This window comes from Trichoderma citrinoviride (genome assembly GCF_003025115.1).
Source record: "Trichoderma citrinoviride strain TUCIM 6016 unplaced genomic scaffold BBK36scaffold_16, whole genome shotgun sequence".
NCBI classification, from domain to species: Eukaryota; Fungi; Ascomycota; class Sordariomycetes; order Hypocreales; family Hypocreaceae; genus Trichoderma; species Trichoderma citrinoviride.
In genome coordinates, this window is record NW_020194724.1 from 236,120 (window position 1) to 259,169 (window position 23,050).

At 54.3% G+C, this 23,050-nt stretch overlaps 5 protein-coding genes across 5 annotated transcripts; 2 read left to right on the forward strand and 3 right to left on the reverse strand.

The window, feature by feature from the left end:
- Positions 1-1,749: 1,749 nt before the first annotated feature.
- On the forward strand, positions 1,750-3,277 carry BBK36DRAFT_1172352 (cyclin-domain-containing protein; the record flags this gene model as incomplete). The annotated part of the gene is made up of 3 exons (XM_024895709.1): positions 1,750-2,208; positions 2,252-3,049; positions 3,113-3,277. 3 exons carry the CDS (start codon positions 1,750-1,752, stop codon positions 3,275-3,277), a joined length of 1,422 nt encoding a protein of 473 aa, XP_024745907.1.
- Positions 3,278-5,171: 1,894 nt separating this feature from the next.
- BBK36DRAFT_60611 (hypothetical protein) lies at positions 5,172-6,341 on the reverse strand (the record flags this gene model as incomplete). The annotated part of the gene is made up of 2 exons (XM_024898345.1): positions 5,172-5,815; positions 5,981-6,341. The coding sequence occupies 2 exons, from the start codon at positions 6,339-6,341 to the stop codon at positions 5,172-5,174; spliced, it is 1,005 nt and encodes a 334-aa protein (XP_024745908.1).
- Positions 6,342-9,401: 3,060 nt separating this feature from the next.
- On the forward strand, positions 9,402-10,458 carry BBK36DRAFT_1144600 (hypothetical protein; the record flags this gene model as incomplete). Its single annotated transcript, XM_024893686.1, has 5 exons — positions 9,402-9,428; positions 9,471-9,698; positions 9,787-9,880; positions 9,985-10,065; positions 10,331-10,458. 5 exons carry the CDS (start codon positions 9,402-9,404, stop codon positions 10,456-10,458), a joined length of 558 nt encoding a protein of 185 aa, XP_024745909.1.
- A 4,690-nt stretch (positions 10,459-15,148) lies between these two features.
- Positions 15,149-17,216, reverse strand: BBK36DRAFT_1128513 (Di-copper centre-containing protein; the record flags this gene model as incomplete). Its single annotated transcript, XM_024891623.1, has 5 exons — positions 15,149-15,618; positions 15,676-16,333; positions 16,383-16,649; positions 16,735-16,865; positions 16,928-17,216. The coding sequence occupies 5 exons, from the start codon at positions 17,214-17,216 to the stop codon at positions 15,149-15,151; spliced, it is 1,815 nt and encodes a 604-aa protein (XP_024745910.1).
- A 1,162-nt stretch (positions 17,217-18,378) lies between these two features.
- Positions 18,379-22,234, reverse strand: BBK36DRAFT_1136497 (beta and beta-prime subunits of DNA dependent RNA-polymerase; the record flags this gene model as incomplete). Its single annotated transcript, XM_024892998.1, has 3 exons — positions 18,379-18,434; positions 18,476-21,699; positions 21,763-22,234. Coding segments are annotated over 2 exons (3,694 nt in total), but the record flags the coding sequence as incomplete, so codon positions are not given.
- Positions 22,235-23,050: the final 816 nt, after the last annotated feature.

Here is a 23,050-nt window from a genome sequence, read left to right on the forward strand (position 1 = left end):
CGTTCTCGCCGGTGTCTCTTCTGCCCTGTTCCCGTCCCTGCCTCTGTCTTGTCCAGTTGACGGCGGCTGTTGTTGGAGCCCAACCCCTCATGTCTCCCGTATAAGATAACGATACTTGGGGGTTTCGATATCTCTGGGTTATACACACACAAGCTCGCTCACATCATCTTACCTTATATCAGATCATTCTTTAAGCCTCTTTTTTGGCTTGTCATCAAGCCCATCCCTACAGATTGTGAGTTCAGAGTATTTCTCTTCTGTATCTTCCATCTCCATCCTCTCTTTTTGCCGGCCTGCCCTGCTTGCCCCTCCCCTCAGCCTCTCGCATTGCAGCCCCCGCTTTGACGAACTATTGATGCTAGAGCTTCTTCCACTTGCTGCTCGCACGCATGGATCTTGATATCAACAAGGCCATAATGCCTACCTGTCTGTGTGTACATACAGGCCGCATACCTTCTCCGGCCTAGCACACGCCCCGTCCACCGCAGTTGGGCGCTGCCATTGGCGTTCGCACGAAGCCTTGTTAAGCTTGTGCATGCTCTTTGCCACCCATGACGCTGAGCGGCGGCGCCACGGCTGCAATGGGCCAGAGCGCCACCAAGCGTCCGTCGAGGGCCATCGGGGTCGCCTTGAGGGTTTACGAGCACATCTATGGGGTTCTATGGAGCGATGTCCGGCTGAGTGGCTGCGGCTCGTTGTCCGATTCATGTTACTAGCAGCTGGGTCGGAGGCATCAGATCATTGATCTCGGGCGGGTGGAGAGCGATGTCGGTTTGCTGTTCCTCGCCTATCGGTCCATCGTTTGATGGGCTGATATGCATTGATGTGCGTTGATGATGCAAGAGAGAGGACATCGATGTTCAAGTCGAGAGGGGAGAGAGAGGGCCTGGAGAGCAGGACACCAACAGACTGGACTTGACTGGCAAGGAACACCTCGAGACAAGAACGCAAAACGAGGTTCCAGTCCCGGCCCTGGATGACAAGCGCCATCTCTGCCCTTTGCCCGCCCTCCATCTCATCCGCCTCCTCCGGGATTTTGTCGCGGCTGTTCCCTCGTCTGCCCTGCTGTGAGTCGTTGACGGTTCAGGTTTGCATGTGGTCGAGCCACGGCCCTCACTGGCTGGTGCCCGCATCCCCACTGCCGATACCACCAGACAGCACTGCGGCCCCTAAAGCCCCCCCGCTGCAGCGAGCTCGACAGGGCAGCAGCCGCTGGAGCAGCGGTTCGCGTGCTGCGCAGCTCCCCTAAAGCAAGCCTAAGCCTCAGGGCTCCTCCTCGCCTGCAACCTCCGGGCCTCTTACGGACGCTTTTCTCCCTCAACCCTCACCTCTCCATCTCACTCGCTTCCTCCCCTCTCCTCCTCGCCTCAGCCCCAACTGCTGCTTGTCGCAGCTGTTGTTTGTTCGCACTCCTTCCTTCACGACTGCTAATTTTTAATGACCCGTCCTGCTTTCTAGTTGGCTGCCAACTGCTTTGTCCTTCTTAATCCAATTCTTTTCCACCTTCTGCCCCCCTGTGCCTCTCTTTCCCACCTGGGCCGGTCGCTGCCGCATTTTCGCCCCCCATCTCCTCCGCATCCATAGTACCATTTTCTGCCATCAGGTCCTCAGCCTCAACCTCAACCGTCAAAGTCATCAACTTTCCCGACTGCGAACGCGCGACGCTCTTTCCTCCCTCCCGCCTCGCGAGACGACGCAATGGCAGCCGTCATCGGCGACTTTGTTCCTGACCTCTCGCGCTTCCACAGCATGATCTCGAGCTCCTCGCCCGCCTCGATCCCGCAGCGTCAAGATAACGGCCAGGCCCACGACTCGGCCGCCCCCTACCGCTCATCCAGCCGGCACCGGTTGTCTGGCTCCGTGCCGCGGTCTCAGACGCAGACTCCAGCTTCCGCTTCAGACGCCTCCAGCAGGGCCAGGCCGGCGCCGGCAGCAGCAGCACAGCCCGCGGCGCGCACAACCTCTGGCGGAGCGTCGCGTTTCCCCTCGCCGCCGCCATCGTCGTCCCCAGCAGCTGCCCCCGGCCCTGTCGCCGCCGACGATGCGAATCGAGCGTCCATGGCTCACCAGATGGGAGACGCCGTCTCCGCTCCCGGCATGCATCAGCAGCCGCCATCCGTGAACCCAGCCGCGCCGCAGGGCCAGCAGCAGCCCTCGCCCACCTCGGACGATTCCCCTGCGACTTGCCCCGGCCCCTGGCTCCGACTCGTACCTGGTCTCCGTTGCCGATGCCGTGCCCGTGCCCGAGCAGAACGTCATCCACGTCCGGGATCTTCAACACATCGAGAAGCTCGCCGAGGCCGACCTCGCGGGCGCCCCAGACCGGTCGGGCATCCTGCACGACCCGCCGCTGCACCAGACCAAGTACGAGATCAGTGCGATGCCTATTGCAGACGTCATCGAGATGGTGGCCGCTCTGCTGACGAAGATAACGACTACAAACGACCTGCAGCACGATGCCATGCAGCGCAACGTGGCCCATCAGCAGCAGGCCAACCAGTCGGCGGATGCGCACGGCAGCTCCCAGATGAGCCCACTCAGTCACTCGGTGCTTGCGTTCCACGGCAAGAATGTTCCCGCCATAACAATCCTGAGCTACCTGTCGCGCATCGACAAGTATTGCCCGACGACGTATGAGGTGTTCTTGAGCCTGCTGGTCTACTTTGATCGCATGACTGAGAGGGTCAACGACATGGTGTCCCGCACCGAACGTAGCCGGCGGTCGTCGCGCACGCGAGGCTCAGCCTCGGTCGCGTCGCACGACACTCCGATGGGCGATGCCTCCAGGAGTCCCGACGATAGCGACGAGGATCTGGCCGATGACGATGACAGCGAAGACGAGGTCATGGTGGAACCGCCGACCAAGTTCGCTCGAGAGGCGAGCAGAAACGCCGCGGCGCACGTTGGCGAGCGCTCGGTTGGCCTGCCGACGCCGGCGACGTACTTTGTGGTTGATAGCTTCAACATCCATAGGCTGATCATCGCCGGAGTGACTTGCTCAAGCAAATTCTTCTCCGACGTTTTCTACACCAACTCGCGATATGCAAAGGTGAGGAAGAAGATGTTGCGTTATGTGGAATAGCATGGATTTACGGTGCTGACTTTTGACAAGGTTGGTGGACTTCCTCTGCCCGAGTTGAACCACCTGGAACTGCAGTTCCTAATACTCAACGATTTCCGACTGGCCATTCCGGTGGAAGAGCTGGAGGCATATGCTACCATGCTAGTCGAGTTCTATGCCCGAGAGGTGGTAGCTCCTCGACTCCGACGCACTTAAAAGGAGCCACGGAGAAACCCGTGGCGTCCTATTATACAGCAAATCCAGTAGGAGCATCGCGCAATGGCAACCCATGCTGGGACGGGCTCGGTCGCTGGGCAAGCCGTCCGTGGATCATGTCAGTGCCACGATGCCCTATCGAAACGTTTCGAAATGCGATCACGAAATGCGCGTATCGGAAATGTCTCTGGTACAACGAGTGGCTGTGGCGGATACGGCCGCACAAGGCAAGACCGGTCCTGTGATCCCTGGTGGATATCACATGGCGGGTATCAGCGGCGACAAGAAGTCTCGAGAGCAGAATTATGGTATTGGTTCTTTTGTGTTACTCTCTTTTTTGATCTACAGCGCAAATTTTGGGTCATTATACCAGCGAACCTGAGTAGGAGCGGGGAAGCATGCCGAGGGTCTTGAGCCGTACGACAAGACGCGGACGATGCTCTGAGAAGACGGGAAAGGGTCGGAGCCGTGTGTGTATAAGACGTGTTTGCAGACGACTTTTGGCTAGACCGGGGAGGGACTGCACGGGCAGACATGGCGAGGACGACAGCGATTGCTTCAGGGTTGAGGAGGACAGCTTTGATGGGATTGGCGAAATCATTGCAACGGCGCTGGCGGGTTCTGTTGGGCCTTTGGTTCTTCATGCTTTACTCTTGATGTTTTAATGTTTTGCGTTTGTGTTATGGAAAGGGGGAGGGGATTGTAGGAAGATGATGGTGGCGATGGGACTGGTATGCTAGATAGATTCTTACGACTGCACAATACGATACATTATGCTCTATGATACGGCTTGACTCGTGTCGTAATGGATAGATGGATGTAGATACAAGGATAGATTTAATGTCGTAGATTAAGCGATTTGAGTTATCTTTTGATTCCAGATTTTGCAATCTTGACCGTGTAGGACGTGCAGCCAGGCCGTTTTGTACGATGAGAGCTTTATCTATATGATATTAAGGAAATGGTGATTTCAGTCGACTCGTTGCTGGACAGTTGCTAAGGAAATGCTAAGGAGAGTGATGGCTGAAAACGACAAGGAGAGTGAGTGATGGCTTGGTTTGCATCCGATTTGTCCAACACAAAAAGATGATGACCGTTAATCAATGAAGAATAGAAGAAAAGAGAAAAAGAAAAGCGATGCAAGATGTGAGTATTTTCGCGCCCCCCTCCCCGGTGATATGTATGGCCAAACAAACACCATTGCCCCCCCTCCCTTCCCCGGTCTAAGTTTTGTCCTCCCCCGTGTAAAGTTTGAAGAATGTGAGATTGCTGCCTTTTTTGTTCTTGCCGGTTGCGTATTGTTATGAGGGGAATGGGATGGATTAGTGAATTTACGTAGATTTGAGAAAGGACGTGATTAAGGAAAGATGGAGAGGTTGTGATGATGGAAGGAGGGGGGGGGGGGGGGTTGGGGGGGGGGGGTTTTTGGCCGCCCTCCCTGGAGAAGAGGGGCGGGGGGGGAGAGGGGGGGGGGGGGGGGGGGGGGGGGGGGGGGGGGGGGGGGGGGGGGGGGGGGGGGGGGGATATGATGCTGCTTTGTCCCGAGTCCATAGAGTCAGAGGGGAAGGACGGGAAAGATGGGAAGGATGATGATATGAGAGGAAAAGTAGATGCGGATCCGGTTTTGTTTCTGGCGTTTGATGCTGATGAAGTTGAAGACGATCCGTTTGAACACCTTTCCATGGCGTTGTTCTGAAGTAGGTGCCGAGGATGAAAGATCCCCCCCCCTTTCTGGTGTGTGGGTGGTTCTTCGACGGTTGACGTTGGTGTTGGTGTTTCCCGTGGCATAATGTATGATGGCTCCGAGCTGGGTCCTTCTTCTTTCTTCTCGCTCCTTTTTCATGTCTCTTCATGTCTCTCTTTTGGCATGAACAGTCGTGCAGTGTTTTCTCTTTCACGTGAAATAGTCGTGCAGGAAATTCCCAGACCCCCACCCCCAGCTCCTCGGCTTCTCACAAACCTCCTGCCTTGGCTCATGATACGGCGTCTTCGTCGTCTTCATCGTCGTCTTCGAAGTCGTCTCGTGCTCCTCATTCCCATCACCACTCAACCTATCCCCCCTCTCCCACGTCTCATCCGGAACCTCAAACGTCAAGTCCGCATCCTCCATCTTCAACCCAACCTGCCACCGCCCCAACCACGGCAGGAAATTCCCGCTCCCGCCGCACAACGACTCCCGGGCCTCCTCCGGCTGCCGCACGTCGTACCACCCCACGGTGCTCCTCTTGCAAAACTGCTTCGTCACGAGGCTGATCCAGCGCGAGGTGCTCGGCAGCTCGCCGTAGGTTCCCCCGCCGGCGGGGAGGGGCGGCATGACGAGCGTCGTGTTGAAGCCGAGGTGGTCGACCCAGCTCGTGGCAAAGGGGAAGCGCGGGACGAGCGGCATGGGCTTGAAGGTGGTGGTGAACAGGGGCGTGGCCGAGGGCTGGGACTCGTCGGCGTTGCGGGGGTCGTCGTGGGGGAAGATTTGGATGGTGGTGGAGCCGTCGGGGTGGTGGTCCCAGACGAATCTGGCGAGGTGCTTGGGGGTGTTCCAGTCTGGGATGTTGTTAGTTGTATGTTATACAGAGCTTAGGATCATCAACAGTAGTGACATTGTGCCATTTCAGTTTTGAGAAGGCAATGACATCGCCCTATGATGGAGAAAAGAAGGGGGGGAAATGGCATCGATATGGGGGTTCAAGGGGTAAGAAGAAAACTCACTCGTCCTCCCGTTGAAGCAGCTATTCGGCGTCGAAACGTAGATCCTCGTAATCTTCGGATTGCTCCCCCTCGTCTTGGTCCCGTCCTCCTCCGTCCGCTCCCAGTCGAAGCTCCCCGGCGCCACCAGCATCTCGTCGTACGGCCCCACGGGCGAGTCCCGGTAGCTCAGGATCTGGATCATGCTCAGCCCGCCCACGGGCCGGCTGTACGCCTCGTCGGCGAAGGACGTCTTGCCCTCGAGCGGCGAGTAGGCGTGCTCGGGCAGGTTCCTGGCGGCGTCGGGAGGGGTCCAGAAGGAGAAGGTGTAGATGTCGCCGCGGAGGGCCCATTTCGGGGGGATGTGCCGGATGGGGCCGCCCATGGATTCCGGAGGGATCTTGACGGACGTTTGTGTTTCTGTTTCCGGTCCTGGCTCGGGCTGCTGCTCTGGCTCGGGGAAGGCGGATGAGGAGAGGAGGACTGGGGATGGTTGTGAGGATAGGGGGAGTGATGAGGGAGCCTGCAGCGGCGGCATGGTTTTGCTGGACAAGTCCTTGGAGAGGAGAGGAAAGGAGGTTGGTAGAGGCAGCGGCTCGGTGACGCTGACTTGTGTCGTCGGAGTCGACGGGATGCTGGCGGTGGTGGACGCGGCCGAGGCATCCTCCCAGGGCGATGCCGAGACGGGAGACAGGGGCGAGCACGGCTGGTCGTTGAGGAGGTCGTCGTCCTGGCTGAGGGAGGTGTCGACGACGCAGAGGTGAGGAGGCTTTGGTCTGCCATTGAAGAGCGAGGGCCGCAGAGGCGGAGTTTGTGGCGCAACTGGGTAAGACATGGTGCCGGTTGTGATGCTGTTGGTTGAGGAATTGAGGTGAAATGAGAGTGTGTTATGTCTAGGGATGAGGGACTGTATGAGTAAGAGGGAGGGCCTGGCTCGCAGGTGTCAAGATGATGCCGTGACCAGCTATCAGCAAAAGAGGATCGAGAAGGGGAAATGTGACAAATGACAAAGACGAAGAAGATGAGGATGAATCAAATAGAAGGGGTAGAGAAGAACAAGCTCTCCAAACTGTGACTGGAAAATCTAGTAGACAGAGGAAGGATGACAGAAAGAAGAAAGTAGTCAAGGCCTAAAGAGTCTTCTTGGACCGCATAGGCGAGTCTGCGTAGGGTTGGAGTTGGATGAGAAGAGCTCAAGGGGGGGGTGGGTGGTTCGCCGTCAAAGAACGTTCAGACGACGACGGCACAACACACGTAGTAGAGAAACGCACACACACACGCACACACGCACATACACTCAGAATAAACACACGCAAGCCGCAACACGGAGTTGCAGGGACTCCGGCGCGCTATATACTAGCCCTCCAGGCTGCTGTTTCCCCCCCTTCAGTCTCCAATGACTAACAAGCCGAGGAGAGAAAAAAAGAGAAAAGAGAAGAGGGAGGGAAGGGGAAAGCTAGTGCAAAAGGGCGCCTCTCGGGAGCCAAGTGGAGGCGAACCTTGGTGGACAGCCCGCGCGCGCCTCGATCTCGGAGCGGCAATAGGGCTTGATGTCCGAGAGCTTGGGTATGTAATGGTATGGAGCACCTTGCTTTTCAGCTGGATCGGTAGTCCGAATGGCTGAGGATCCGGGCGGTTGCACGTGCGGAGCTCATGTATGCGCTGCTGCTAGGGGGGGTCTATATAGATGTGTGTGTGTGTGTACACGATGTAGGGGAGAGTGTGGGGGATGAGCGTGTGTATGTGTGCGTATAGGCTGGTGTGCGTATGATGTCGTCGACGGCGTTTGCTGAGAATTATATGTATGAATAAGTATGAAGAAAGCGCATAGAGAACGGAGAAGAACAGGAGCAGGAAGAAGAGATGAAGAGCGTCGAAATAAGGTGTAGGCGAATGTGGGTTCAAGCAATCGGGTACAAGTCTAAACGGACAAGGCTCAAAGGAGAAAGTAGACAGAGAGCGTAAAAAAACAAAGAAGGGAAAAACGAAAAGCGAGTGACCCAGGAAGCTGAAAACAGTAGTCGAAGCGACTAGACGCAAGCAAGCAAGCACCCCGAAGAGCCAAGTGAGCCGGGCCCGGATGCTGTGCTTCTTTTCGGTGTAAGTCTAGTCTCGCCAGCCGGCACGCGGCGTGTGGGCAAGGACGAGGGTTTCGAGTCCGAAAGGAGACAAGGCCAGAGACACAAAAGAATGGCGCCAAAGGGAGAGAGGCAAACTGAAAAATGACGGCCTTTGTGGCTCCCCTCGGGTTGAGGACGGGAGATACGAAGAAGAAGTATGTAATGAGTGGTTCAGGATCGTTCCAGAACTGGTAGAATACAAAGCAGTACCTCTGCTCCTCGTACCAACGGGATGTGGTGCGGTGCGGGTGCGAACCCCCCCTGACGGGCAGAAGCGTGGGCGAAGCTTGTGCGAGCCTGCATGGGAAGACGCATGCACCGGCAGAATTGCAAACGCACGTTCTCCGCACCTTTATTTTGTGGGAGCCGTTTCTTTTTTGGAACCTTGGCCCGGAAGAGAGGGAAGAGGAGGGAAAAGAGAAATAGAAAGATGGACAGCGGTTGTGGGTGAGTGACGGAGGGGGACGGGGGCTGACGAGAAGGAAAGCGTGTCAGAGGAACGGTGGGGTGGGAGGAGAGAAGAGGGAGTCAGAGGGAGATTGGGCGATTGAGAGAGGACGGGAAGCGTCCCAGCGCAAAAGTTTAGGTTGGCTTGGCGATCGAGCAGCGGGATGGATGGCTGGACGGGCATGATGGAGCAGCAGTATGATGGGAGGGAGGGACTGGGACTGGGAAGGGATATGGGGAGGGTCAGGATAGACAGGCACAAGCCATAGTAGTAGCAGTAGCAGTGGTGGTAGTATTACTATATCAGACTAGTACTAGCAGCTAATAAGGCAGGTCTGGGTCCGGGTCAAGGTCCGGGCTGCCTGTCTGGATGCCTATCGTATGGATATCATATGGGATATGGATCAGGTATGGATATGATGGATATCAGAATGGATCTCGTTTGGAGATGAGATGATGGACGGAGACGGCTGACGAGATGGAGACTCGCGCAACACCGATGGATGGATGCCTCGAGTTACACGAGCTGGGCTTGGGAACATGGTCGGACCATGGTCTTGGTTCTGCGTGTGCAAGGACAAGGCAAATAGTTTGTGCGAGGCCATGGATGTGCATGCACGTATGTACTTGCGGGGATGCATCATCACCTGGCTGCTACTACTGTCAATCTCAGCAATCAAAGGCAAGCCACGAGAGGGAGACAGAATGATTGAGACAAAAAGAAGCAAAGCAAAAAAGAAAAATGACAGACCCGGAGAATCAAAAAGAGTGCTAGAAAAGCGAAGGGACCGAGCATCCCTGTCCTGGGGCATAATCCCTGGTCCGGGTCCGGGATTGCACAGCTGATAGTATTACGATACAGACCTGCGACCTGACACATGCAGCAGAGGTCCAGGGAGTTGCCGGTACGTTTGTTTGTTTCCCAGCTCTCTGAGCAGAAGCGACAGGGGTCATGGGTTCTTGGGCCTGAGGGCGCACTTGGCGCTGGATCCCGTGGGAACCAGCTGCTGTACCTGTACCGGGAGGGCTTTAAGGGGTGCCCGCCGGGTCCTGGGCGATACAAGAACATGCCCAAAAGATGGAACACATGCAGGAGGGACGGCGTCTGGGCTGCTGAGAGCAATAAGAGTTGTCTGGCTGCAGATGATGCTTGCGATGATGCCGAGCATCTCCTTGTAAGTCGACTCAGTCCATCGCTACAAAGGCAAGGCTTTGGTCCCAGCTGAATCTCCCATTTCATGCAGAAGACGCGTTCTGCTCCAGGTAACGTGTAATATACTATGCAGGTACTACAACACGTTGTCTAAACGTGCCGCGGCCACGGAGTGCGATGCGACGCTGAACCCCGGCGGTGCCGGTGCGTGGACTTGCAGCTCGCAGGTCAGTCAGCACGTGGGAATGAATGCATGCATTTCACGGCTGAGTAGTTGTATGGAACAGCTGGTTGTAGAGTGGTAGTAGTATCAACCTCGGACGAGAGAGAAGGTCTGGAGCCTCGGAACCAGGTTGATGTCCGTGAACCCGTGTGTACCGATACCACAAGTACGAGTACGAAGTTGACGACGATGTGTCGAGATACAGTTGGAAGAGCTACTTTGGTGGAAGCCGAGAAAGACGGGATAGAAACGAGAAAAGGCTCTCTTGGCTAGGTAGTATGAGAGGAGGGCAGCAAAACCCGCTAATAACGGCGCCAGGGCCTTGTTCAGGGCTTTGGGCCGGACTAAGATTACCGCTAGAAGAACACCAAGAGACTTGATGGGTACAGGTAATCGTAGTGATCGTGCTAGGCAGTAGTATAATCTCGTAGGCTTGACAGGGAGGCGAGGGGGGCAGACGTCGTGGATACGGCTGGCCGAGATGGTGTCCATCGGGGCTGAAGCGCAAGTGAGGCGCGCTTCATGGGGCGCTGCACTTGATGCGAAGCAAGGTACATAAGGTAGTATTCGAACACGGGAATTCATTCGATAATACTGCTGCCTACCTACAACTACATATGCCATGACGGAAGCTTGTCAAGGCATGACGTCTGCGAGTCAAAACCCCCAGCATGATCACAGCTGAATTCGTATCATGTATGTATGAAACGCTCCATCGAGTTGAGAAACATCGCCATGAACGTTTAGATCCGTCTACGCCCGTCAACCCTCGCTTGGCTCAGCACTCACCGGTGGACTTTATCAGCGGATTTGCAACAGACGAAACTTGCTCCGGAGCACTAACTAGCACAGCTTGCAGGGGTTGTTTCACACTGGGCAGATGACCGCCTCCACGACACTACGAAGACGTTTCAAACGAGACTAATAAGAGATAGGAATGTGTACGATTTGCATGCAGGTCATCGTGATCTGTTGCTCTGGATAAGTTCAGTTGAGGTTCAAAGAGATATCAACGGAACGGGGTGAACGGACAATCGGATCAACAGGAAGAGGGATAGAGAGCACGAGTACTGAAAAGACTCAAGAGGGCATCTCCATCCACGGACAATGATCCCTGTCTTCCATCACAAGCATCTCACCAAGAAAACATGTCGCAGCGCAGACTCCAAAAAGGCAGTTGTTCCTATAAACCTTCACCGATCCTTGTCTCATCATTCATCCATAGGATTACTGAACACCACAATCGAAACAAGGAAACAAAAGAACCACAGCGGAAAGGAAAAAAAGAGCACAGCACAGACCACACAGGGTTGAAAAACAAGCCCACAAAGTCCATGGACTTTCCACTCTTCTTATCGGGTTTCCACCAGCTGTTCCCCTTCGATCCATCGAGTCCACCGTTGAATTATTCCGTCTGCTTCTTTTCTGACAACCCCTGACGTCGTATTTTCTGACCTTTTGGCTTTGTTCAGCTCTTCGTTCCGGAACGCTTCTCTGCAGGATTTCGATCTATTCCCCTTTGCGATGCGTATTTCCGATGGCAGTGGAGAAGATGCCACTCGCTAGTAGCACTCATGATTACTTCTTCCCTTTCACTACCCGTACCACCACGAGATAGTAGTTGTTGTACATGCAAATCGACGATGGCCATTCTTCTCGAGTTTCTTTTGCTTGTCAGATGCGGGTTCGTGTTTCGTCTCCGCTGCGCGTCAGCACCCAAAATCACGACAAAGTGGGCATTTTCGACGCCCTTTCTCTGATTCCTCCGGGCCTCCTTGTCTTTTCTTTACTTGAGCTGGGAACGGGGCCTCGGCACAAGGATTTCAGCGGCACTCCGGGCCCCCATGATTTCACAGCCCGGAGTATCTGAGCTTGTGTCTTTGTCGAAGTTTCTTTCTCAGCATGCGTCAATGTGCATATCTACTAATAGTACTAGTACTAGTAGTACTACATAGTAGTAGTAGTATGTGACTTGTATGATGTGTGCGTGTCTGCCTTGTCATGTCTTACATCTGTCTTGTTCGCAGGGCGAGACTGTTGGTCGTGCCACGGACTGCTGTAAGGGATATTGAGAGACAAAAGTCACAAGGAAGACAGAGACAGTTTTTGTCTAAGAGTGGCCTGATGTTTGAACCCCAACGCAGCTGAGAAAGCAGCAGCAAGGACAGAACTTTCAACAAACCATGAGAAGAAGAGAAAGGAAAAGGTCCCAAAATTCGCCGAGAATGCTTATTACCAACTAGCTCGTACATGTCATTAGTCGAAACAGGGAACAGGGGAGAACGAGAAGAGACGGCATCTGTTTCGTTACATCGCGTCTTTGCCCTTTGGCAAGGGGCAGGGGTGGACGGGGTCCAGGGGAGGAGGGGGCCAGCCAGAGACGCAATCGCAGAACGCAGACAAGCAAAGCTATGTACTATTACTACTACCGCCATTGAAATGGTACGCCAACACGCGACGGGATCGAGGGAGGAACACCCCCCCTTGCTTTACCTTCTTTGTTGGTTGGCTTTGTAGTACTAGTAGTACTAGTAGTACAGTAGTATATCGGCGGGAGGAGGAGGGAAGAGAGGCGAAATGTAGGCGGACAGGGTGTGATGTAGCACCAAGTAGCGCAAGGGATATGTATGCTCGTTGATGCTGCGCAGAACTTGCGCGCTGTATGAAATACGGAGTGCATGAAGTTGCTTGAGCTTTGTCCTTGCATGCAAATCTGTCATCTGACTGAAGCTGTCTCCCCGTCTTCCCATCTCCCCAATACTCCTCTGCATAGTATCAAGATATCTGAAAACAAAAGGACACACAGACGACTCTTCCACATCAAGCATGTCCATCACCCTCCCCTTTCGGACATCCCGGTCCCCCCCAATCCCGAACTCGAAATTTCCCCAGCATCGCTGCAACTCTGCTCTACGACCCAACCAACAAAACTTCCCGCGCAGCCGTCCCGATTCCCGCCCATCATCAACCAACAACAGTAAAAAAACAGCCCTCTTTTTTCCTTTTTCTCGTCTTCTTTTCTCTTCTACTTGCGCCCAACACGCAAATCCCATCTCTTCCCGCCCGTCAGATCCCGAGGAGCTGGTTCCCCCCCGATCTACACTGCTACTCTGCTTCACATCACGATTTGCTACGCTGCGGGCTGTTGGACGCACCCTTGCCAATGCTTCCCTTTTCCAAGCCCCGGCGGCGCCGATATCCAACTGCCCTGTTTCTCTTTTGATGTCATCTACTCGTACATCGCTCGCTGAATTGCCCAACAAGCTCCATCTGCATCTGCATCCTCACTCAGCAACAACTGTCGGTGTGTTCCAGCGTGAGAGCCATCATCAACCACAAATCGCAATCATACCTACTCTACCAAGCCATGCCCTAGTAGAAAACGTTCTCGCACTTCATCGGACTCCGAATCCCTCTCCCGTGCCGCTCACCTCCTGGCCATTTACCCGATTTATTACTTGCTGCATGTTGCTGTGAAAGCGTTCGGGATATTACATACTTCTTTCTGCCACCTTCTTCTCACGTACGGCTCACTTCACTTCAAACCTCACCTTGAAACCTCCTTTCATCCTCGTACATGCCTCGCACACATGTCTGCCCCCCTCAAAACCGTAGCTGGATACATGTACTACCCCAAAAGCTCACCCAACATCCAAAAACTCCCAGCTGCTTTGCTAGCTAAAGGCACTCATCGCCAAACCTCAGCCGCACACACAAAAACCACCCAAAACACCCGCACACATCACCTCCGACCTCCATACACAACAAAGACCAACTCGTAACAGTCTGTAATCCCGCGGCCCTCCGGCCTCGTCAAGACAAGGAGCCCGCGGACCCCTCAATTCAGCCTCAACTAATCAAGCAACTCATCCAACGCACCATGGAACATAGTACTAAGCAGTAAACGAATAACTAACCGAAACAGCTTCCCTTGGCCCTTTCTTCTCAGCCCCGAGACCCCGAAAACGCGCGGGGCAGAAAAAAGCCTGCAGCTTGGGACGAAGCTATCGATGCAAGGAGGACATGTCCACCGATCTCCTCTGGAGCCAAGGAAAATCGTAAGAAAGGAAGAAAGCTACTCCGTAGACTACGAGCCATTGGACAAGAACAGGACAGAGACAGACAAAGAAATGCAAAAGTCCCCCCCGCGTTTGCTGTATCGTGCATTCACCCTGCTTCACAGACTCGTGTATGTTGTAGCAATGTGGCTTGCATGAAAGGCATGAATGCATGAAGCTTGTGGCTTTTCCATATGCACGTTCCATGCCACCAATCTGCATGTACTATAACATACACAGTACTACTGTATAGAAATGAAGCCAGACCAGACGGACCAGCACCGTTCAAGACGGGCAACACCCAGATGCTTCCAAACACGCCCAATCATCCAAACGCCCAATCTTCGTTGGACATCCAATCAACCAGACGCTCAACCATCCAACCCGTTCCAAATCATTCCAGCTTCCCCTCATTCCTCTTCAACATCCATGATCCCCCAAGCCCACTCATCCCATCTCCTTCTAAGCATCCAAGGCTCATCCGCATATCAGGCTGCGTCATATCCCCATCCGCATTCCAACAATGCCCATTCCAAGTCCCTCCCATCCTCTCTCGCACATGTCTCTTATTTCATTCATTTCACTCACTAACAGGGTCATCCAACATTGACTCCCATCCAACCATTCGTACAGCGTGAATAAACTCAACCAGGCCACCGTAAGCCACAGACAACATTCCATTCCAACAACACCAGCCTCGCTCGCATCCCCCTCTCCCACTATCAAAACTTTACGCACACACAAGTAAGAGTAATCTATCCTCCCCTCATCGAAAAGACCCTCCTGATCGGCACCCCGCATGTCCCAGGAGATCAACCTCGCCACCGTCGACTTCCATTAACCCGGGAAACCGCGTTGCCGTTCTGCTCGCCATGCGCATCTCTCATGCTCGACGTGACAAACATGATGTTATTGATTCCGACTGACTCAATGCAACGCCGTGGCAAATGGGTGTCGGCTGTAAGCCGGATGTTACCCTCTTGGAAGAGTCTTGTCGTCCTGTAACACAACACGTGGAAATTCATCGAGTGATATCAGATATTCTTGATGGCTAAATGCTCAGGGTTAAACTCACAAGACATTACGTACACTACCGAGTACGATACAGATCCCCAACGCCCTGAATAGACTCCCAAAATTATCCTCAACATTACCAACCAACACTTGAAACCACAGCCGCATCTGACCCGTCTACTCCCACAATGCCAACCTAAGCATGGGCTGGCCCCATTCCGGGAATTCGAGCTCACTGCTGGGCAGCTTTACCCTGGCGCTGCTGATGCCAATAAAGAGCCCGGCGACGAGACTTGGGTCGACTTCTTCGTTATCGATGCTAGCAATGCGAAAGTGTAGCCTGCTCTGCAGAAATGCCACTACCGAACTCGGCTCGACATTTCGGACAGCTCCCAGGTCAACCAGTCTCATCAAAGCCATGGTTAACGGCACGGTTCCCGATATTTTTGAGTCATGGCCACCCATGCCGCTCATGGTGAAGATGCCCACCGATCCCATGAGATTCGGAGCAAATGCCCAGGTGCCGACGTCGTCTGGCGGCTTGCCGGCGAAGAAGTAGATGCTAAACGACCCATCCAAAGCCCCGTGGTTGACATGTACATTTGCAATCCACTCTGTATAGTGGTTGTCCGCAACATCAGTTGTGTCTACCTTGAGGCTGGGCTGTAATCCTTTGAGGCCGGTACTGCCCTTCCATACGCCACTAGGCCGCCGGTGCTGAGCTTGGCTCTTGATTCGAACCATGGCCGGGCTGCTTTGGCCAAGCCATCTGTTGATCTTGCGAATCAGCTTGTTCCGCGGGCTCTCAGAGTCGCCAGGCCGATATGAGGTGTCTCCATATGCGTAGCCAAACACTTCCGTGGTCCTAGACATGTCAGAGTCCCAGAAAGAGCCGTCTGCTGAGGACATGAATGGCTTAAGCGGAGTGCTAGAGTTTTGCATGGTGCCTTTCAGTGAGGTATAGGTGGTCTCTCCTGAAATTTGCGGAGTCATCCATGCCGAGGGATTGAGAAGTTGCCACATTGATATCAACCTGTCTGTCATGGCGTGGTGCAGGAAGAAGAGCGGATCGAACGATGACAGAGGAACGTAGGTCATATGGCCCCTAGATCCGCCATAGATGTGAATGATGTCGTGGATGGCCTCGATGGAGTCCAGATGGCTGAGATTCTGCGAAGAGGCATAGTTCTTGTTGCTAAACGAGTCAAACTCATGATAACTAGAGAAGAGTATGTACAGTCGCTGCTGTATCTCGGGCAACCTGGCAAGCAAGGCCGCGTTCACTTGGTCATTCATCGAAGGCGGCTCGACTTGACTGATTTCGGTATTTGGAGCCCGTTTCGTCTCATTCCAGCTTCGCAACTATGAGCTGTCAACAGGTGGATGCATACTGCCACTCGGTTATACGTACTGGTGGCCAGATGAGTGCATCTCCATCCAGCGGATGGAACGAGTAAGAGTAAAGCGGGTTACGAATCACCTGGACGCCATTGGGGCCGTACTGAATCATGGTCGAGTTCCAGAAGACGTCTGGGAAGTGGCTCTGGCCTTCAGGTGCAGGCGACGCCCAGTCCCAGTATGGTATACGGAAATCCGAGGCGGCCTGCTTGTAGAGGGAGCGTTCAGTGGCATTGGCAAACATGTCGGCAATGGCACCGGCAAGCTTGTGCAGCTCTTGCTGGAAAACAATGTCATCAGCTCGCTCACAAAACGTGCGCGCGGGCTGTGCCGGCACCGGCTGTCTGGGTCCCAGAAGGACTCACCTCGTACAAGGCCAGATATGGACGGTGCCACGTTGGAAACAAGACTGAACTATGCGGACAGTAACCTGACTGGCTCGCTCCCGCCGCTGGTCCAACCCCGTTCCATGTCACAAAGGGCACACCGTGTATCCCTAGGCTCAGTAACCCATCAGATTGCTGAGGCAAAGCCGAGTCGATTTCACATCTCACTCACCGGCAACCTGGTAATACGACAGGGGATCGTCCTGACTGACTGACTGAAACATACTCAGCGCCAGAATGTACAGATCCCACCGGTATTTGTCTGCCTTGACGTCGCGGATCTCGAGTCTCAGAGGCGTGCTCCCGTTGGAGGCCGATGGCAGGCGGCTGACGACGATGGGCGCGGTGGGATCCTGTCGACGAGTGAGGGAGATGACGTCGACGCCAAAGTCATAGTCCTGGCCAGACACCAGAAGCACGACCAAGTTGAAGATGAAGGCGAGACAAGTGGGGAAGCCCATTGCGTGCCTTGGGCTGTCGTTCTAGAGGTTCAAATATCAAGGAAGTTGTCGGGCGCCTCAGCGCAAGTCTTGATTCGAAGAGGCCAGTAGCTCAAATGATCGGATCGCGGGCTTACAGAATGAGAGAGATTCTGGAGGGCACAAGGGCGAAGGATGGTATCAATGAATGTTGAAGTCTCGTGCCAAAAGATCGGAAACGGACGAAGCAGACAGAGCTGTGCGAATGGCCTCCAAGGTAAAGAAAGAAGAAGGCCTAAAAGAGAGTATCGGGTCAATGACGTCCAATTCAACAGAGGCGCAGCAACCGTGTCTGTCGAGAAAGAAGAGAGAAGAGAGGAGTGAGAGAATATGGAAGAAAGAGGGAAAAAAAGAATCGGGGAGAGGAGAAAAGCTGCTCGGCAGAAGCTGACGGGACGAGGAAGGCAGGCCTCAACACCACCTTCGTCAATGACGAGATGGTACCGATGGCGAGGTACCACAGTTTCGGCCAAAAGGTGCCGGATTTCCAGCTTTACTGCCTTTGTATGTGCACCAGCTCCTGAGCCACGTGAATCGGAGATTCGGCTCCCTCTTGATAAACAGCCTGGATCTTCACTTCTCGAGTCTCTCTTGCCGTGATGTGAGCTTGTTCGGCTCAATCTCAGTCGATCACGAGGCAATTCTCTCACCAAGCAAGCGGCTTGGCCCAGTCTTGGCCCATTGAAGAGGCCAAGATAGACAGGAAAGCACGAGCTTCTTCTTCTTCTTTTCCGTTTGGGCCTCGCGTGGTTTGATAAAAACGGTTCAGGGGCGTTGTGGCCACGTTCAGCAGCTGGATGTGGACGCTATGGGTGGAAGCAGCAATGAGATGGAGGGACGGAGCGACATCTTGAATCGTTTCATATTTCTGTGATGGTGTAGTTACACAAATACCTTGTCTGAAATGAAGTGACGGGCTCAATGATTTAAGAAGAGGGTGCCGCTTGATCCGTCTTCCGTGTACGTGGACGGGAAGCTGCATGGAGACTTGATTACCTTACGGTTGCACATGAGGAGAGCCCCTGACGGCATCGAGTCGAGACTGGGCCACTGGGCTCTTAGACATTGGAAAAGGCATCGCCGTTATCAGTGTGACGGTCGTGACTTGCTCTTTAGACAGTAAATTCTTGATAAAATTGCCCAGATATGCATCTAACACCCATTGCAGCCAACATTCTCACATATATACAACCCCCTTTTTACACTCCCACCAGTTCCCGTTGCTCCTCGGTCGCAAGCCAAATCAAGCGGCAGCTGTAATCTGCTTCAGCGGCTTCATCGGCCCCTTGCGAGGCTCGTCCGACTTGTCTATCCTGTACTTCAACTTGACGCCCATGGCCGCCAGCTCCACGTCCAAGAACTTGAGCGCACCAGGGACCACAACCTGCGTCGTCTCGTCGCCGCCAACCCAGCAGTGGCCCTGTCCGTCCTCCCAGATCTCACCCTGGATCTCCGTCAGGTCGATGCCCTCGCTGTCGTCGAGCTTGACGGCACAGTTGCGGCAGCGAACCATGCTGGGGGCCTTCTTCTTTCCCGGCGCAAACTGGGATACCACGGGCTGCACGGACAGGAACGATCCGCAGCGGCGGCAGATCCATGATCGCGTGTAGTCTGAGCAGTTGAGCAGTCTGTCTTGCAGCAAGAAGGCCGTGCCGTGCGCCAACAGGGCGTCGCGCTCCATTTCACCCACACGGATACCACCACCCCGCTTTCTGCCCTTGATGGGCTGGCCTGTTGTGGGCACCACCGGACCGGTCGTTCGCACCTGGTACTTGTCGTTGACCATGTGACGCAGTCGCTGGTAGTAAACGACGCCGATGTAGATGTCGGCACCCAGTTCCTCTCCTGTGATGCCAGAGTACATGGGCTCGTTTCCGTGGTAGTTGAATCCGGCCTTCATGAGCTGGTGTCCAAAGTAGTCTGCCGCCGTGTTCTCCTCGTCAAATCTGAAGGGGGTAGAATCTTGCGCCAGCCCGTGGAGAGCACCAGCCTTTCCGGCCAGCGACTCCACGAACATGCCAATTGTCATTCGGGACGGGAAAGCGTGAGGGTTAATGATGACATCCGGCTGGATGCCCGTTTCGGAAAAGGGCATGTCCACGGCCGGCCACTTTTGTGACAAGACACCCTTCTGTCCGTGTCGGGATGAGAACTTATCACCGATGACGGGAGAACGGGGGATGCGGATCTTGATGGAGATGGTCTGCAGGGGCTCGGATCCCGACTCGGCGCCAATCAGCCGGACCTCTTCGATGAAGCCAATCTCCGAGTCTTTGTACTTTTCGTAGTGCGTGATTCCGTCAAGGTTGACCAGATTTCCATTGTAATCTGGCGTGACGGTGTGCCATGCGCATAGTACGTCGTCCTCCTTGACCATCCGGCCCACGTGCGGCAGACCATCGTCGTCGAGCATGCCCTGGTAAGCCGCGCTGACGAAGCTGTGGGGGGCGAAGCCAAACATCTTGACGACGCTCTTGGCAGCCCTGGTCCTCGAGTCATCCTTGAGCGTAATCTTCTTGGTCTTATACACCGTACCGTGGCCGAAGCCTCTCTCGTGAGCAGACTTGTTGATGATCATAGCATCGTCCATGTCGTAACCGGTGTATGAAATGACGGCAACAACAGCGTTCATGCCGTTGGGGAAGTTGTCAAAGCCGTAGGTGTTGTGAAGAGGGGCGCGGACAATGGGAGTCTGGCCCGTTTGTATCCTGTATGACTTGTTGTCTGTTCGGTGGCGAATGGCCGTGCCGGGCGTTCCCATGGTTTGCTTACCCATCTGACACTGGTACATGTTTCGAGGGGACTGGTTGAAATCGGAGAAGGGGGTCATGTTGGCAAGGATAGACAACATGTTGGTCGGGTCAAACTCGACGTGCGTTGACACGCCAGACTCAATCTCCTGCGGAACGACGGCAATCGACATGTAAGGCTGCTCGTGAGGGCCAACGAAGTCCTCTTTCTGCAGAGGCAGATACTTGACGGGCCGGACCATTCTGGACGGGGTAGATGTCAGGTAGAGACCCGGGTATGAGCCGCCGTGTGATGGAGGCACGTATCCAATCTCAAGCTCGAGAGGGACGTTGTGCGAGCCTTCAACCTTCCAGTATCTCAGACAATCACCGATGCGAAGCGACTCCTTTGGAGTGCACCATCCGAGAATTTTGCCATCCAGCATGACCGGAACGCTCTCATCAGTTGATGCGGACGATGTCTCGACAGCACCCAGCTCAGCGACCAGCCCAGGGATGCTGGACACGTCGATGTGATCAGTCATGACCTTGCACTTGTGTGCCATGTGGTTCAGCAAACCGCAGGGAGAACCATCAGGAGTGTGGACAGGGCACATGAAGCCCCAGGACTCTGGCAGCAGTTTACGCACGGCAGTCGTCTTGAGCTGGGCGAAGAAGGCACCACGGTGAACCATTCTGAAGTGGCTGATGAAACGCAAAAAGTTGAGCTTCTCCGCCACCACAGTGAAGCCCGCTGTTTGCTGGAGATCAAGGCCCGAGGCACTGACCAGGTTGCCGGTGGACAGGAAGTACTCGAGGCCGTTGGCAATGTTTTCGTTGGATTTTCTGAAGATGCCACCTGGGAACTCCTTTCGGAACTCTTCTGACGTGAAGTTGACAGCGGGGTGTCTTCTCAGATAGTCTCGGATAGCGGCGCGAACGCTTGTTCCAAGGAACTCATCCAGCCTCTCCTTCAAGATCTGCGCGTAGAGGAATCCACCAAGAAGAATTTCCTGGTTCTGAATCGCATCAGGGTTATCGACAGCGCATTCGCCGGCGGCCAGGGCGTACAGCTTCCGGATCATGAACAGAACCAGATGGAACTTGTCAAGATCTTGCTTCTCTGTGACGTCGACGTTGCCCAGGTGCACACAGACAATCCTTCGCAGGAATTCAGTTCCCACCTCGTAGTCGGACATGGTTTCCGGAACACCCAAGACCACTCTGAACTTCTGGCCCAGATAAGCCCGGGTTTCCGACTTGCTGTAGAGACGGTATGCTTTGTATGTCCTCAACAAGAGTTCCACTCGGTCTGTGAGGAAGGTGTTTGAAGCGGCTTTGGAGCCCATGGGTCCAATCAGGCCCTCGAAGATTTCTCGGTCGTTGGTCTCCACCAGAGCCTTCAAGATCATGATGACGGGAATCAGGTACTCGTTCTTGCGCCAAGAAAATCGAAACGTCACGTTTCCGTCTTTCAGATAATGCAGAACGTTTGTCTGAGACGTCTCATCGGGTCGTACTGATCGGAGAATGATACCGTATGTGGTGTATCCGGCACCTCGATTCGTGAAGCTCGGACGGTTGATAGCCATCGGGAAGTTTCGCTTGTTCACCTGCAGCAAACGGATGATCTTTTCGTTTCCGTTGACGATGAAGTATCCGCCAAGCTCTTCGGACTCTTCTTTGCGCGAGACTAGCAAAGCTGGCGAATTGCCCTCGAGGTGGCACCTATTTGACTGTTTGCAACTGGTGAGCAAGGGCTCCTCGGAGAAACGTTGAGCACTGCAGGCGCGTCAAACCTTGATCATGATAGGAACCTGGCCAAGTTCTCTAGTAAACTCAATGGCATCGCCTCCATTGATGCTGTACTCGAAAGTGGCGGAGAGCTTTCCTCTGTATGTGGCGTGTCTCTCTCTGCACTCGGCAGGGTAGATTTCTCTGTTCAGGGCCAGCTTGTTGGATGGCGGCACCTGTGGCTTCTGCAGAGTGACGTCCTTGATCCGAATGTAAAGCTTGTTTCTGTCTTCTGGCGCAGCGCGGTCGTTGCCATCGAGGAAAACTTTTGTGCCAATGTCTGCCAGGCCGTGTGCGAGAAGGCCGGGCTTCCCATCGCCGCGGAAGATGGCGTTGAAGGACTCAATGTGAGGGTTGACGGCCAGCTGGAGAGCAGGATACGCGGAGTGATCGGTCGGAGGATTGCGAAAGAGATCCTGCCGACGCAGAGTGTGGAATTGGTGATCCCATTCCGTGTTGGTGGCTGAGGGCGCCATGTCGAGAGGAAGCGTCAAGCTTGGATCGCAGCTTTTGCTCGACGGTGGAGGTTGAAATTAGAGAAGGGTAGGAATAGAGTATGGATGAGCCTCAACACATCGAGACAGGCGGCTTCTTCTGGGTGCTGCAGATATAAATGAAGCGCTTGCTCTAATTGAGTCGCGATTGGAGGCTGTTCGGCAGACTCGTTCGCAGCGGATAGCTCGCAATCGGACGGGAGAAAAAAAAAGTTGATGATAACAATGGGTCACATGAGATAGCGCTATCGATAGTGCTATCGACAGTGACATAAGCCGCGAAACAGACCTGGCGGGGTGACGGCTGTATGGCTGCGGGGTGGCGTTTGTGGCTGGTCTTCCCTTCGTTGTGGCTCTACGCTTTTGTCCCATAAGGTAGGTGTTCATGGCAGGAAGACGAGAGGATCGGGAGATGCGGAGGAGTTGGGTGATCATGTGGTGAAGTAAATCATGTCTGACCTAGAATAACTTGGACTATTCAGAAGTCTTACAAAGGCTCAACGCCAAGCCTGGCTGATGTACGGGCCTCTCGTAGAGAAAGGCGCTCTGCTGACAACAAACCTCCAGCACAACGGGAGTCGATATTAGGAGCAGACATGGAGTACGAAGCTGCTGCAATTAGTCATACGTGCAGCAAGAGGCAACCCAGGCGAGCATATGATATCAATGCAAAGCTGGGTCCCTATAGCGTACCGGCTTAGCATGCCAGGCTGAAGGTTGCCGGCCTTGTTGCGTCCAGTATCAACCGCATTCCTGGAACAAACTCATACCCTGTACTTTGCATTTGATTCGACCTCAG